Here is a 14,301-nt window from a genome sequence, read left to right as displayed (position 1 = left end):
CTTGTGCCATTCTTGCTCTGGGCTTACAGAGAGGTCCCTAATGAGACGACCGGGCAGTCGCCGTTTGAGTTAATGTATGGCAGAATACCGACCGGACCGCTATCCATTCTTCAAAAAACTTGGACGGGAGACTGGGCAGTACCAGATTCTTTGGAAACGGCGGCGGCAGAGTACCTGTCAGCTTTGCGCGAGAAGCTGGCCGAGGCAAACGCAAAGGCTAGTAACAACAGCACGGTAGCGCAACGCAGGTACACTGGACAATACAACTTGCGCGCTGTCGATAAACACTTCACAGATGGGCAGCAGGTGTTGTTGCTTGAAAGGGATGGCGAGGGAAAGTTGATGTCCAAGTGGACGGGGCCTGTGACGGCAATGCGGAAGACGCGCCCGTACAGTTATCTAATCAAACTCGACAATGGCGCATGTCGGACTGTCCACGCAAACAAGCTCAGAGCATACCACGCACGGGTGAATGTAGTAGGGTTGATATTCGAGGGCGACGCGGAGTTCGGCGACGTGCCCACGTTCCCCATGCGCTCAGTGCCAGGCGACGCGCTGCCGCCGGGTGCTCTCGAACATTTGAACGAAGCGCAGCGCCGAGATCTAGAGGCACTGATCGAGGAGAATGGCCAGGTTTTCAGCAGTAGGCCCGGCAAATGCACGCTAGGAGCGCACAAAATCGTGCTAAAGGAGGGTGCTCAGCCACGGGCTGGCCATGCGTACAAGGTCCCGATGGCGTATCGGAAGGAAGTGGAGAGGCAAGTAGATGAGCTCCTGGAGTGGGGACTAATATATCCCGTTGAGAGTCCTCATGCTCACCCAGTGGTTTGCGTCGCTAAAAAAGATGGGGGGCAGCGCCTGTGCTGCGATTATCGGAAGTTGAATGCGATAACCGAGCAGGACGCCTTTCCGATGAGCCTACCGTCCGAGCTGCTGTTCCGAGTAGCGAAGGCCAACTTCATCAGCCTAATAGACATGCTGAGAGGCTATTGGCAAATATCCCTTGACGAGCAGGCACAGGCCCTCACGGCATTCGTCACTCCGGTGGGGCAGTACGCATGGAGGGTCATGCCCTTCGGCCTTCGAAATGCGAGTTCGACATTTCAGAGGGTCATAAACCAGGTACTAGCACCGCACCGCGAGTACGCATGCGCCTACATTGATGACCTCGCGATTTATTCAGACACCTGGGAGGAGCATTTGAGGCACATTCGGGCGGTGCTCGCTTCGATCGCAGCCGCCGGGTTCACCGTGAACGCAGGCAAATGTCATTTCGCGAGACGAGAAGTCGAATTTTTGGGCCATGTGGTTGGGTCGGGGAAGCACAGCGCTAATCCAGGAAAGGTCAAGGCAATAGACGAGATGCCGAGGCCCCAAACAAAGAAGGAGCTCAGAAGCTTTCTGGGCTTAGCTAACTATTACCGACAATATGTCCCCGACTATTCTCGCGTCGTGCTCCCACTGACGAGCTTAACTAACAGGCGGACACCGCAGCGGCTCCCATGGGATGACGAGGCGCAGAAAGCTTTTGATGAGGTGAAAGCTTGCTTGAACAGCGCATCCTCACTTCATGCGCCTGACCCAAGTAAGGAGTTCGTGCTCGCAACCGATGCTTCGGACTACGCGGTGGGTGCCTGCCTTGCCCAGTGCGATGACGAGGGCCGCGAGCAGCCTATCGCTTTTCTGAGCAAAAAGCTAAGCCCGGCTCAGACCCGCTGGGCGACTATCGAGAAGGAGGCTTATGCCATCATTTGGGCATTAGGGCGACTTGAAGTCTGGTTGTGTGGCGCAAAAATTAGGGTCATAACGGACCATAACCCGCTCAAATATTTGACTCTGAGTAGTCCGCACAGCGCCAGGCTGACACGCTGGGCACTCGCTCTGCAGAGATTCGATATCCGGGTCGAGCACAAAAAGGGGGAGCAAAACGCTAATGCCGATGCAATGTCGCGACTCGTAGCTGCCAACTAGAGGCGTGGGGGTATCCGGGGCCTGGAGTTATGTCATGTATGGAGGTGTACCCTGAGGCTTTGGCAACGCATATGGTTCGGCAGCGGCAGATGGTGCTTCTTCGGCTCCGGGCCCGCGGCACGTTGGTCTGTTTTGGTTTTCTGTGTGTGCTTCATTCCAAGATGTTATGCAGCACACTTGGTGGGGAGGTGTCGTGCGCGGCTGGCTTGGACACATCCGGAGCCTCAAGTAATCACGTACGGAACGCCGCCTGTATGTGGACAAGAGTGCGTACGCTGTGATCCATTTTCTTTTGACTCCACATGGAACTAACGAGCCAAGCGGACGGCGACGGAGGGGAGTTCGGGGTGCGCAGACGACCCAGCTTGGCCGGGCCCCATTGTTCGCAGCCCGCTCCGAGAAGCAGCAACGAAGGCGCGTCGCCTTTCATCCCTACCGCGGCGACGCTGCCCAAGGCCATTACCCGGGCGGCGGTCGTTCAGTGTGTGGCTAGGAGGCAATTTTGAAGACGCGTTCCTCATGTTCACTGTGAGCGCTTATCAGCTCCATATGACTGCCAGGCACTTCCTGTACACGTGGGGCATCAGGAAGAATTGGGGAGCGATGGCGCCTTAAGTGGCACGGCTTTCGACAATCTGTGCGGCCCTCGCATGCTCTTTAAGCGAGTAATCATGCCGCCCCGCGGGGGAGGATGGAGTGATCCGAGAGGGGAATTGTTAGTATTCGTGACAATGACCTGTCCCCTCTCCCCAATCTTTGATTGGGCGTGTTTTACGCTCCTCTGTCTCTTTTTCAATGTGTTTTCCTCTCCCATGTGTTTTATTGGATGTGTTTTCCTTTCCCCGGTCCTTGATTGGATGCGTGCTTGTGTTTTGACCTAATTGGTTGGTGTCCCCACTGAGGGCGGGGACTTAGAGATTAAAAGAAGACGTTTTGGTGGGCCCGGGGGTTGATTTCGTCTGGTCACTCTGCGGATCAATCACTATGTACATAGTTGTTCTCCTTGTTGTACCTTCCGTTCTGTCTTAGCTATTTTATGTGTGATTAAACAGTTTACTTCCTGAAGTTCCACGAGTAATGTGACTGAGCAAGTTTAGAACCTCAAGACATCGGCATCCAACAACTTCTACCTTTCCCCTTCGGGCTGACATCAAAGAAGAGAAAGGGGTAAAAGGAACGCAACTACTTCTATCGGCGGATTCAGTTGCACCTTAGTCGATTATAACAAGTTCAAAAGTTCACTAAGTTCAAAACTACAATCTTTGCTGAATTTGTCTCAGGAGAGCAGGGTGTTAGGATTATGCGCTGCATTAGATCAAGTACGGAGGCAATCAGAATTTATAGTGCGCGATAGTATGGGGAGTCCGGCGAGCCCTTGGTGGAACGCAGAATGTTCAAAGGATTATAGGCGGCGCAAGGCAGCCTGGAAGAAACTAATTCATAATCAATGCCCCCGGAATTGGATCGATTATAAATTTTTCGCAGCAACCTTTAAGCGCACAGTCGCTCGGGCTAAGGAAATATATGATAAGGAGAATTATGAATATCTATCAAAATCGAGTAACAGGCATGCCTTGTTCCGCTTCCTGAGGTCAACGAACAGGCTGCCACCGGCTCACAACATCCCCTCTAATGTGCTAACCCCTGTAGAGCTTGCCAGGACATTAGAAGAAATTGGCAGAGGCCTGGAACACCGTTTCTCGGCTGTTCTCTCTAGCACACATAAGCTGGGGAATCACTATGATGATTTTGTGAATGTCTCTGTTTATGAGCTCTCCCAAGTTATAAATCGGTTACCTCCTGCAGCTCCTGGTCCTGACCGCGTCTCCTCGGCGATATTTAAAATTCTGTTTGACGAATCACCCAATGATCTATTGGAGCTGGTGAATTACTCAATTAGAACCCCATGAATCCCGGATGTGTGGCGTGTTTCAAAAGTTATCCACGCTCTTAAATAGCAAGGCGAAGGGTTGGTCTTAGACAACATTCGACCAATTTCTTTCACATCGAATCTGGTGAAACTGGTTGAACGCGTGCTGTATGGACGAATCATGCCCATCATTACTGAAAAGGGTCTGCTTAACCCCTGTCAGATTGGTTTCAAGCCTGGATGTTCTATATGGTGTGCGCATACTGACTTCGAAAGCCGTGTCAGACAAGCTCGCCGCCGTCGCCAATATGCTGCTCTTATAACTCTTGACATCTCGAAAGCATATGACAGTGTAGAGCACGGGTCTCTGATGCATAGACTACGGGCTCTGGGCTTGCCAAGTTATTTTGTGGCATGGGTGTCAGCTTTCTTGGCTGACAGGGAATTTTATTGTTGTCAACGCGGGATTTCTACAAGGAAATTTCGTCAATCTAGAGGAGTGCCTCAATGTGCAGTTCTCTCCCCTGTTCTTTTCAATCTCTTACTCAGTTGGATTCCGACCTCTCCTGACGTGACTACATACGTGTATGCCGACGATATAGCTTGCTTTGCTGCTGCGAGTGATTTACATTCTGTTTATATGGTGTTACAGTCGTATTTAGGTTCACTTGACCGATGGTTATCTGAAATCCACTTGTCTTAGTGTAAACAAGTGCGCTTTGTTACCTTTTGCGATTTCTCAACAGGTGAACATTTGACTGGTCTATCGTCATCACGTGACTCCTCAGGTATGTTCTCTAAGTATCTCATGGTAACTTATGACACCTCTCTCTCTCTTGGCGGTCACATATAGATCAGGTTGCTGCGAAAGGGGTTCGGGCAGTCGGTCTTCTGCGAAGGCTGAATAGCCCACGCTGTGGTATGCGCCGACATGCTCTTCTGATGATTTTCAAAATGTATATCCGGCCTATCTTGGAATTTGTCTGCGTTCTATTTTCTGGCGCGGCTGCATATAAACTGCGCTCACTTCGGCTTTTAGAGCGTGAAGCTTTGCGCCTCTGTTTGGGTCTCCCTAAATACGTGGCAAACAATGTTTTGCATCTGGAAGCGCGGTTGCCGCCTCTTACTGCAAGGTTTCGTCTGTTGACGGTACAGACGTTTTTAAAATTTTGCGACTCGGAGCAGAATGCATCCCATTTGATCTTCCTAGGGCAGCGAGTGGAGTTCTTGGGTGTCGGTTGGTCTCGGCTTCAAACTCCCCATATTTTATTTCGTTGAATCCTTGCTGGGCCCACTAAATGTGCGAATACCTGAAATTGTTCCGGTGCAGTCCATCCCCTCAACTGTGACCATCATCTTCGAAGATATTTACCCACGTAATGCCAAATTACAGACTTTCTCCTTGTTAAATGGTATGTTGCAGGATTACTTGTCGACCTTCTGCACACATGTCGCTATTGCGACTGATGACTCGGTGTGTGACGAAAAGGCAGGTGTAGGCATTTACTCCCAGTCCCTTGACTGGTCTTTTTCTCTCCGTCTTCAAGAATTTACACCTATCTATCTGGTTGAGTTTCTAGCAGTGGTTCTGGCTCTGCGCAAGGTACCCATCTCTTTATCAGCGGTAATAATAGTTACGGACTCATTATCCTTATGCACTTCCCTGTCTGCGTGCACTGAATCGCAGCTCTTTCGAATAATAATATTTCTGATACCTCAACATATCAAATCAATTCGATTTATTTGGGTTCCTGGGCACAGGGGTCTTCTATTAAATGAATCAGCTGATGCTCTAGCGAAGGCAGTCCTGAGTGGACCGACTGTTGACCCCCTTCCTACAACTCCTGACATCACGGCGGCACGATTTCGTATGTACACTGTAATGAAAGAATTTGGCGCATCAGCGCTTACTTCATTGGACGACTTCTAACACCTCATGTTCCCTTGGAGCAGCACAGCAATCCGATCGCGCAAACTTGAAGTTTCCTTCACGCGTCTTCGTTGCCGGGTGCCGCAACTAAATTTTTACCTCTACAGGCCTGGTCTGGCGATCTCTCCATTGTGTCCGTATTGTGCTGAGCCGGAAACAATCGAGCACTTTCTTCTCTTTTGTCGTCGGTACTCATCGATCCAGAGGCGACTATTAGAGGTCCCAATGCAGAATCTCAATTTGCGTCTCTCTTCTGCGGTTGTTCTGTCCCTTGGCGCTTCTATGCTTGGCCATACCAATGGGAATGTTTGCTCTGCCGTTCAAAATTATCCCTTAGAATCAAAACGTATACCTTCATAAGCTTTCGTACTGCCCATACCATCATAAGCTTTCGTATTTGGGTAACTACTTTTTATATTCCTAATCTCTCTCTCTCTCTCTCTCTCTCTCTCTCAATCTCTTTTTTTTAACTGATTCCCTTACCTAATTTTCAGTTTGTTAGGCCGCCCTAACCTCCTGCAACCTCCTCTGCTACGGAAACAGAGTTACTCAATTTATGTTAGGTCATCCCACGCTTGCCATATGCAATCTGCAATTTAAATAGTCACCGCCTAGTTATGGCCAATCCCCCTTGTGGGTATGTGCCATTTTGTGAGGGGAACAACAACATTTGTGCGTGTGTTTTCATGCACAGTGCACCTGTGTCTAGTTAAGCTCACTGCGACTCTGGTCCCTCCTTGACTCTTCCTGCCAAAAGGAGTCTCCTGCCCTGTCTGCATTTTATTCTGTTTATTTGTTTACCCTTTTTGGCCGCAGGCACGCGAGTGCATGCATCTCTAATTCTTATCTGTTCCGCGATTCCACCGCCCTCTGTGTCTGTGCACCTTACTTGCGTCCGCTCTGTTGTTGCCTTGAGGGGTGCCTATTCTCCCCCCCCCCCCCCCCCCCCCGCTACTAGTTTTCCTTCTTTTCTTTCTCTTTTTTTTGTGCCGGCTGCCCGCGGCTGCTCGGTGGGCACGGGCGACAGCGCGTTTTTCTTTTCCTCTGTTTTTTGTTTCTCCCTTTATCCCTTGTCAAGTATTTTTTTTCTTTACAGCCGATCTTATTTCCAGCAACACTTTGCTTGTTTTCTCCATGTGTCTGTCATGTTTGCCAATGCCAACTCTTAAGAAGAGGAGAAAGATCGCTGTAACTTCAGCCTTGAGAAAGCAGAGGCTCCTTTAGAAAATCGACTCAAAATAAATCTTTGCCAGAATGAAGCGCTTTTAAACTTTGCATATATATATATATATATATATATATATATATATATATATATATATATATACTTATGAAAGGAGCCGACAGTCACCGAAACCAAGGTGCATAGGGGAATGTTTTTCTTTTTTTATTTGTTGTTCATATCAGTGGTATATTTTAGTCCTTAGATTAATAAATCGCTTAAAGAAAATAATTACTTATAACGCAGCAGAAAAAACAACCATGCCGCCGGTGGGATCCGAACCCACGACCTCCGAATATCGCGTCCGGTGCTATTACCAACTGAGCTATGGCGATGGCTGTCCAATCCAATCGAGGGTGGTGCTGGTGAACACTCTGAAAGTTCGCTTACACCCAATGAACATAAATACCCACGAAAGCAGCAGATTGGGCAGTAGTCGCCGTAGCTCAGTTGGTAAGAGCACCGGACGCGATATTCGGAGGTCGTGGGTTCGGATCCCACCGGCGGCATGGTTGTTTTTTCTGCTGCGTTATAAATAATTTTCTTTAAACCAAATGATTGGCATTAGAAATTTAAAAAAAAGAAAACATTCCCCTATGCACCTTGGTTTCGGTGACTGTTGGCTTCCTTAATATGTTTGTCAAACGAGCCCCTCATTTCACTTGCCTTGTCTGCTAATAGCTTAACGAGGGTCTCGGTTCTGGCAGTCTTGATGCCATAGGTAGCATAAGAGGGCTCTCGCAGAGTTTCCGCCCTCGCCGTTAGATGACGTTCTACGTCACACTTGCTGTATTACAGGACGTGCTACGTCCACCGCTATGGACGAGGGTGGCGCTGGTGAACACTCTCAAGGTTCGCTTACACGCAAAAACATAAATACCCACGAAAGCAACACATTGGACAGCCGTCGCCGTAGCTCAGTTGGTAAGAGCACCGGACGCGATATTCGGAGGTCGTGGGCTCGAATCCCACCGGCGGCATGGTTGTTTTTCCTGCTGGTTTATAAGTTATTTTCTTTAAACCAATTGATTGGCATTAGAAATTAAAAAAATAGAACACATTCCCCTATTCACCTTAGTTTCGGTGACTGTTGGCTTCCTTAATATGTTTGTCAAACGAGCCCCTCATTTCGTACAGCCACCAAGGGCTGTTTCTAGAAGATAGAGAAATCTACGGGACATACTAACTTTTTCAAAAACTCGTCCTCCGCAACCAACAGGCTGCCATCCTTGCTATAAGAGCCGCTGTAAAGTTTGCCCGCATATGACTACGTCTCAGAGCGTTAGCAGTACTGGTTCTAACTTTCATTTAAAAATTCAGGGTGACTTCACCTGCGATAGTCCGAACGTCAATTACCTACTCCAGTGTACGATATGTAACCTTCAGCATGTAGGCCAGAGAGAAACCCCCTTTAGATTACGCTTGAACAACCACAGAGCCCATGTTATATCCCTCGAAAACCTGCCCCTATCAAGACATGTTCAGCTCCCAGGCCATTCATTTGATCACATTACAGCTACTATTCTGGAATCTGCATTTAAATCTAATCACGACCGAGAAATTAGACAGTCTTTCCTGACCTATAAGTTTACTACAATATCTTCTGGTTTGAACGAAAGCAAGGGGAAATTGAGCACCCTACCAGTTCAAACATCCTGATATCCACCGATGCTAAGTGCTATTCTGTTCGTGCTCTTTCTTCGTGTATATCACACCCCGCATTTGCGTTTAGTCGCGCCTGTATGTTTAACTCTCTGCTCCATCATATAACTAAAATTTCGCTACGTCTATCTTTTTACCTCACCCCACGCGTATGCTTCACATTTATTCTTTTCTTGGGCTCGCACAGAACAGGCAGATAGCGTTATGAGTTATTTTGTCAGGATGTAATAAAAGCTAATACTAATACCGTTTATGCTGCTTTATCGGGACCTGTGTTTTTTAGTGACGGAAATTTTTAGTGTTTTTAGAGTGTACAACTTCTGGCTTTTTAAGATATTGCTGTCCAGTAATTCTGGTTTCTCACCTTTGCACTGTAGGCATGACACGTTTAATCATCTGTCATCGCATTCTGTAGCTAAGAGTGCTAACGCACTAAATTTCGCAACGTAGCCCTCCTGTTCAGCCATTGTGACCCACATTTGCGTTCTAGTCACGTGTGTGATACGTTTTTAATCTTCTGTGCATTATATGTTTGTACTTTCTTTTTGCACCCTCAGTCATATTCTGTGTCCTCCGTTCCTATTCTGTTATTCTGATGAAGGCCGTTCCACGACCGAAACGTCCAACTACATTGTTTTCAAACGATGGTCTCTGTTTAGTCACAAAATATATAGATATATATATTGTAACGTGCTTTGCGTAGACGACGAAGGAGAGGAGATGAGAAGCGTGTGAGGAAAAGGAAGCTGGTCGGTCTGATCGGTTTGAGCTCTGCGCCCCGTCGCTAAATCTCTTAAATAAACACCCCAGACTCACTCAGTGCCTGCTGAGTACGTAACAGTTGTGGTGGAGGTGCTGGGTATCACCACGGATTCCCCTGTTCCTTGACGCAGCCGCAGAGTTGTCGGATTGCCACCACTTCCACTGGATATGCCTCAGGACGGCGGCGCCGAGCAAGCAGCACCCGCGGCGGGCCACAGGCAGCATCACCGTGAACCGCGCACCATTGCTGGAAGGTCCGATGAAGACGTCGACGAGTGGTTGACTAATTACGAGCGGGTGAGTCGCTATAACGGCTGGGATGCCACAGTGAGGCTAGCCAACGTCGTATTCTTTTTGGAAGCGACAGCGCTGATTTGGTTTGATAACCATGAAGACTCTCTTACCACGTGGGAACATTTTGCAGAAGAGATAAATAAACGTTTTGGTGACGGCTCTGCCAAAAAGAAACGCGCCGAACAGACGTTGCTTCAACGGGTCCAATCACCTGGTGAGACTTGCACCATGTATATTGAAGTAATCGTAAAGTTGTGCAGGCTAGTGAACCCGCGGATGTCTGAAGAAGATAAGGTCGGACATTTACTGAAAGGGATTGCTGAAGATTTATACAACTTCCTTATTAGCAAAGACAGCTTGAAGAACAGGGATGCGAAGTCTTTCCGGCACGACGAGAAGGAACCGTGCACCGCCGGGCGTGAAATTCTTCTTGTAAAGTAAACCAGTGAGAATACAGAAACGGGCAGCAGGGAAATCGCCGGCGGCGTCGAAGAGTGCTGTTAACATCGTGTCTTTGCGCTGTGCAGTCTTGAACTGGTTAGCATCAGGAAACGTGGATGAGACAGAAGCGAGGTAGTCGTCGAAGTTGTCGCCATCGCGAGCAGTCGTCGGAAGCGGCAAGCGCGACAGACAGTCAGCGTCGGCGTGTTGACGACCGCTTTTGTACACGACAGTGAAGTCGAACTCTTGTAGCCGCAAAGCCCAGCGGGCAAGTCGGCCACATGGGTCACGGAGATTCACGAGCCAACAGAGCGAATGATGGTCGGTGACGATGGTAAAAGCATTGCCGTACAGGTAGGAACGAAAGCGTTGCACAGCAAAAACTACCGCGAGACACTCTTGTTCGGTAACTGTGTAGTTTCATTCCGACTTGCTGAACGACCTGCTGGCATAAGCTATCACATGCTGATCTCCGCCGTGGCGCTGGATGAGCACACCGCCAACTCCGACACCACTAGCGTCGGTGTGAACTTCGATGGGAGCAGACGGGCAAAAATGGCGCAGAATGGGTCCCGACGTCAGGAGAAATTTCAGATGGCGGAATGCAGTCAGGGGTCCACTGGAATGGCACGTCTTTTTGCAGGAGACACGTGAGTGGGAAGGCGTCGTCGGCAAACCGCAGGACAAAACGGCGAAATTACGAGCACAGCCCTAAAAAACTGCGAAGTTCCTTGACTGATTGCGGCGCTGTGAAGTTGGTGACAGCCTCAACTTTCTGGGGATCCGGCCGGACACCGTCCTTATCAACCAAGTGACCGAGGACAATTATTTGACGTTCACCAAAGTGACACTTCTTAGAGTTAAGGACCAGGCCCGCTCTTTCAATGCAGTCGAGGACGATAGCGAGGCGGCTGTTATGTTCGCTAAATGTCTTCCCAAAGATCACGACATCATCCAAATAACACAAACAAATCTGCCACTTCAGACCTCGCAAAATAGTGTCCATAAATCTTTCAAATGTGGCAGGTGCATTGCATAGTCCAAAAAGCATGACATTAAATTTATACTGTCCGTCAGGTGTGATAAATGCAGTCTTTTCTTTGTTGTTCGGGTGCATTGGTATTTGCCAGTAACCTGGCCTTTAATCAACCGAAGAAAAATATGAAGCAGAGCGTAGACAATCGATGGCATCGTCTATGCGTGGGAGCGGATACACATCTTTTTTTGTGATGGCATTTAGGCGACGATAGTCTACGCAGAACCGCCACGTATTATATATATATATATATATATATATATATATATATATATATATATATATATATATATATATATATATATATATATATATATATATATATATAAACAGACAAGGCAAATCAAACGACCTCGTTTGCAAAGATTTGAAAGAAGATGCCAACAGTAACCGAAACCAAAGTGCATAGGGGAATGTTTCTATTTTTTTAATTTGTAGAGTCAATCAATGCGAGTATTATGCTTCGATTACCCTGTCGCTTAAAGAAAATCACTAATGAAGAAGCATAAAAAAACAACCATGCGGCCGATGGAATCTGAACCCACGACCTCCGAATATCGCGCGAGAGAGAGAGAGAGATTCTAACAGGATTCACAGAGAAAACAGTCTAAGGAGTGTGAGTAAAAAACTTTATTTCAGGGAGGAAGCTTGAGGTAGACGGAGCAACCTCTCGCAATCTCTAGGTGGGCTCCTCATTACAGGAACCCATTGGCGACCGCCGCGACTCGGGCTCGGTGGACCAGGGCCTTCTGGCTTGCTAGGTCCGAGCAGCCGAGCAGGGCTGCCTCCCAGTCCTCCCGGGTGGGGTTGGGTTTGGGGGCGAGGTTCGGGGTTGACTGGCTTGCCCACACCATGTGAAAGATGTCCGAAGACTTCTCCGCACAGTGTGGGCATTCTCCTGCACAGGCAGGATCAAAGTGTTTTAAAACTGCCGGGCACAGCAGCGTTTTGGTGTAAAGGCGGAGGAGTGTGCGTTCCTCCACCTTTGTGAGGCCCTTACAAGGCTTGTGATAAATTGCATGGCCGAATTGGAATAATTCAGTAATTTCTCGAAAAGTGAGGGCCGGATTGGGTTCGGGATTCGTATCCAAAGGGTCTAAAGGCGTTGCCCGGAGAGTGAGCGCGCGGGCGGCGGCGTCTGCCGTTTCATTGCCTTCGAGGCCCATATGAGCTGGAGCCCATACAATCGTTCGAGACGCGGGGGCCCCGAGGTAGTTACAGTTTTGAAGGATGCGATGCGCAAAGAGAGGAATATACCCCTGTTTAATATTTCTGCAGGCCCCTCTCGAGTCGGTGACGATCACTCGCGACTCCTGGTCTGCGGCGGCTAACGCGATGGCAACTTCTTCCGCATATGTTATGTCTTAAGCTCGGAACGTTAGGCCATTCACCCCGATTTTTTGGTGGACGGGCTAATAGGCAGCGACCCGACGGCGTTTTTGAAAGACTTGTGTATTGATTTGTGAAGTGCGCCTCCCGGAGCTCCGCGAATGTGTTAACCATCCCCAGGCCCATGAGACGCTGGTTGGATGTGGTGATCGGGAGATCGAGGGCACGCTTGTACATCATTCTGAGAATCACTTCGAGGGCGTTCTCATCAAACTTGCGCAGGTGGAGGTAAGGAGTCGAGTAGAGGACTCGACTGGTCACGAATGCATGCGCCAGCCGCAAAAGCGTCTCTGCACCGTAACCCCCCGCGTTTGTTGGAAACCCGGCGGACCATCCGGCCCACCTGGTCCCCCACCTTGCGTAGTTTTGCTAGTGTTGTATCAGCCCGTCGATGTTTGTGGATAAGGAGACCAAGTACTCTAATCTCATCGTGTTCGGGTATCGGGCCGCTAGCCAGAGATAGTTCCATTTTGATGGCGCACTCAAGCGACGGGCGAATGTGCACAAATTCGGATTTGGACGGTGAGCACTGAAGGCCGCAGCGGCGGGCGTAAGCGTCCACGATCTCCGCCGCTTGCTGCAGGTTGGCCTCAATGTCTCCAACCGATCCGTGTTTGGCCCAGATGGTTATGTCGTCGGCGTACAGCGCGTGCTGGATGCCTTCGACCTTCGCCAGCTGAGCCGCGAGTTTCATCATGGCCAGATTGAAAAGTAATGGCGAGAGGACCGCACCCTGTGGGGTTCCTCTCGTTCCCAGTTTATATGGGCCGTGTTCTTCGTCTTGTATTCGGATGAAACTTCGTCGATCCGAGAGAAATTGCTTGATGTACTGAAACGGGTTATGTCCACAGTTCGTTTGGGAGAGATGTTGCAGGATGATTTCGTGTGTGACAATGTCTAAAGCCCCCTTCAAGTCAAGGGCAAGTACTGCCTTATCGTTGAAGGGATATTCGACAGGGTTGAGAATTTCTCGGTCGAGTTGAAGCAGAACATCTTGAGCGGACCTCTGCGGGCGGAAACCGAACATGGTGTCTGCGAATGTATGTTCCTTTTCCAGAAACCCAGACAGCCTATCCCGCACCATGGTCTCCATCAGCTTTCCCGCGCAAGACGTGAGGGAGATGGGGCGGAGGTTGTCTGTGTTTATGGCTTTGCCGGCTTTCGGAATGAAAGTTACCAGGGCGGTGTTCCATTCAATTGGTAGAGGTGCCTCACCAAGCCAGATCGAGTTGATAAAAGCGAGGAGGGTTTCGTAGGCGGTATCGGGAAGATTAGCAAGCATTTTCACAGTTATCTTGTCCCTGCCCGGTGCCGTTCCTCGTTTCATTTTAGCTAGGGCCGCCTTGAGGGTCTAAGGACAGCTAGCCAGCTAGCCAAAATGGCGGTGCGAGCTCCGGTCATCAGCACACAGATCTCGCGCTGTGCGCTCGCGGTGCGGCAGCCGCCGCTGCCCATCTTCCTTTTTAAAATCACCCCCGACTGAAGGCAAAGCCATCCTGGCAGGTCTGGGAGACTGCAGCACACACTGGCTTATAGCACGGCTTCACGTGGGTCTCGCGCTTACATCGACGTTGTTCTGTCGTGGGTGTCACTAGGTCTACAATGCAGTTGACCGGGTAAACGCGCTCTACAATGCGGTAAGACTAACGATACTTGGGGAGAAGTTTTGAAGAGAGGCCGGGTGTGGTAAACGACATGCGAAGTCAGACGAGAGAGACGAGTAG

At 49.3% G+C, this 14,301-nt stretch overlaps 1 protein-coding gene across 1 annotated transcript in view; it reads left to right on the top strand.

Annotated features, from left to right (window-relative positions):
- Positions 1-14,301, top strand: part of LOC144095604 (uncharacterized) — a 102,481-nt gene that overhangs the window by 57,595 nt on the left and 30,585 nt on the right. The window contains exon 7 of the mRNA XM_077629280.1: positions 9,549-9,714. Within this exon, the coding sequence (XP_077485406.1) occupies positions 9,549-9,714 (166 nt within the window). The remainder of the gene's footprint in view (positions 1-9,548; positions 9,715-14,301) is intronic.

The sequence above is a fragment of the Amblyomma americanum genome, chromosome 6 (genome assembly GCF_052857255.1).
Source record: "Amblyomma americanum isolate KBUSLIRL-KWMA chromosome 6, ASM5285725v1, whole genome shotgun sequence".
Classification (NCBI taxonomy): Eukaryota; Metazoa; Arthropoda; class Arachnida; order Ixodida; family Ixodidae; genus Amblyomma; species Amblyomma americanum.
The sequence above is the reverse complement of the archived record's forward strand: the minus strand, read 5'-3'. Positions and strand labels throughout refer to the sequence as shown.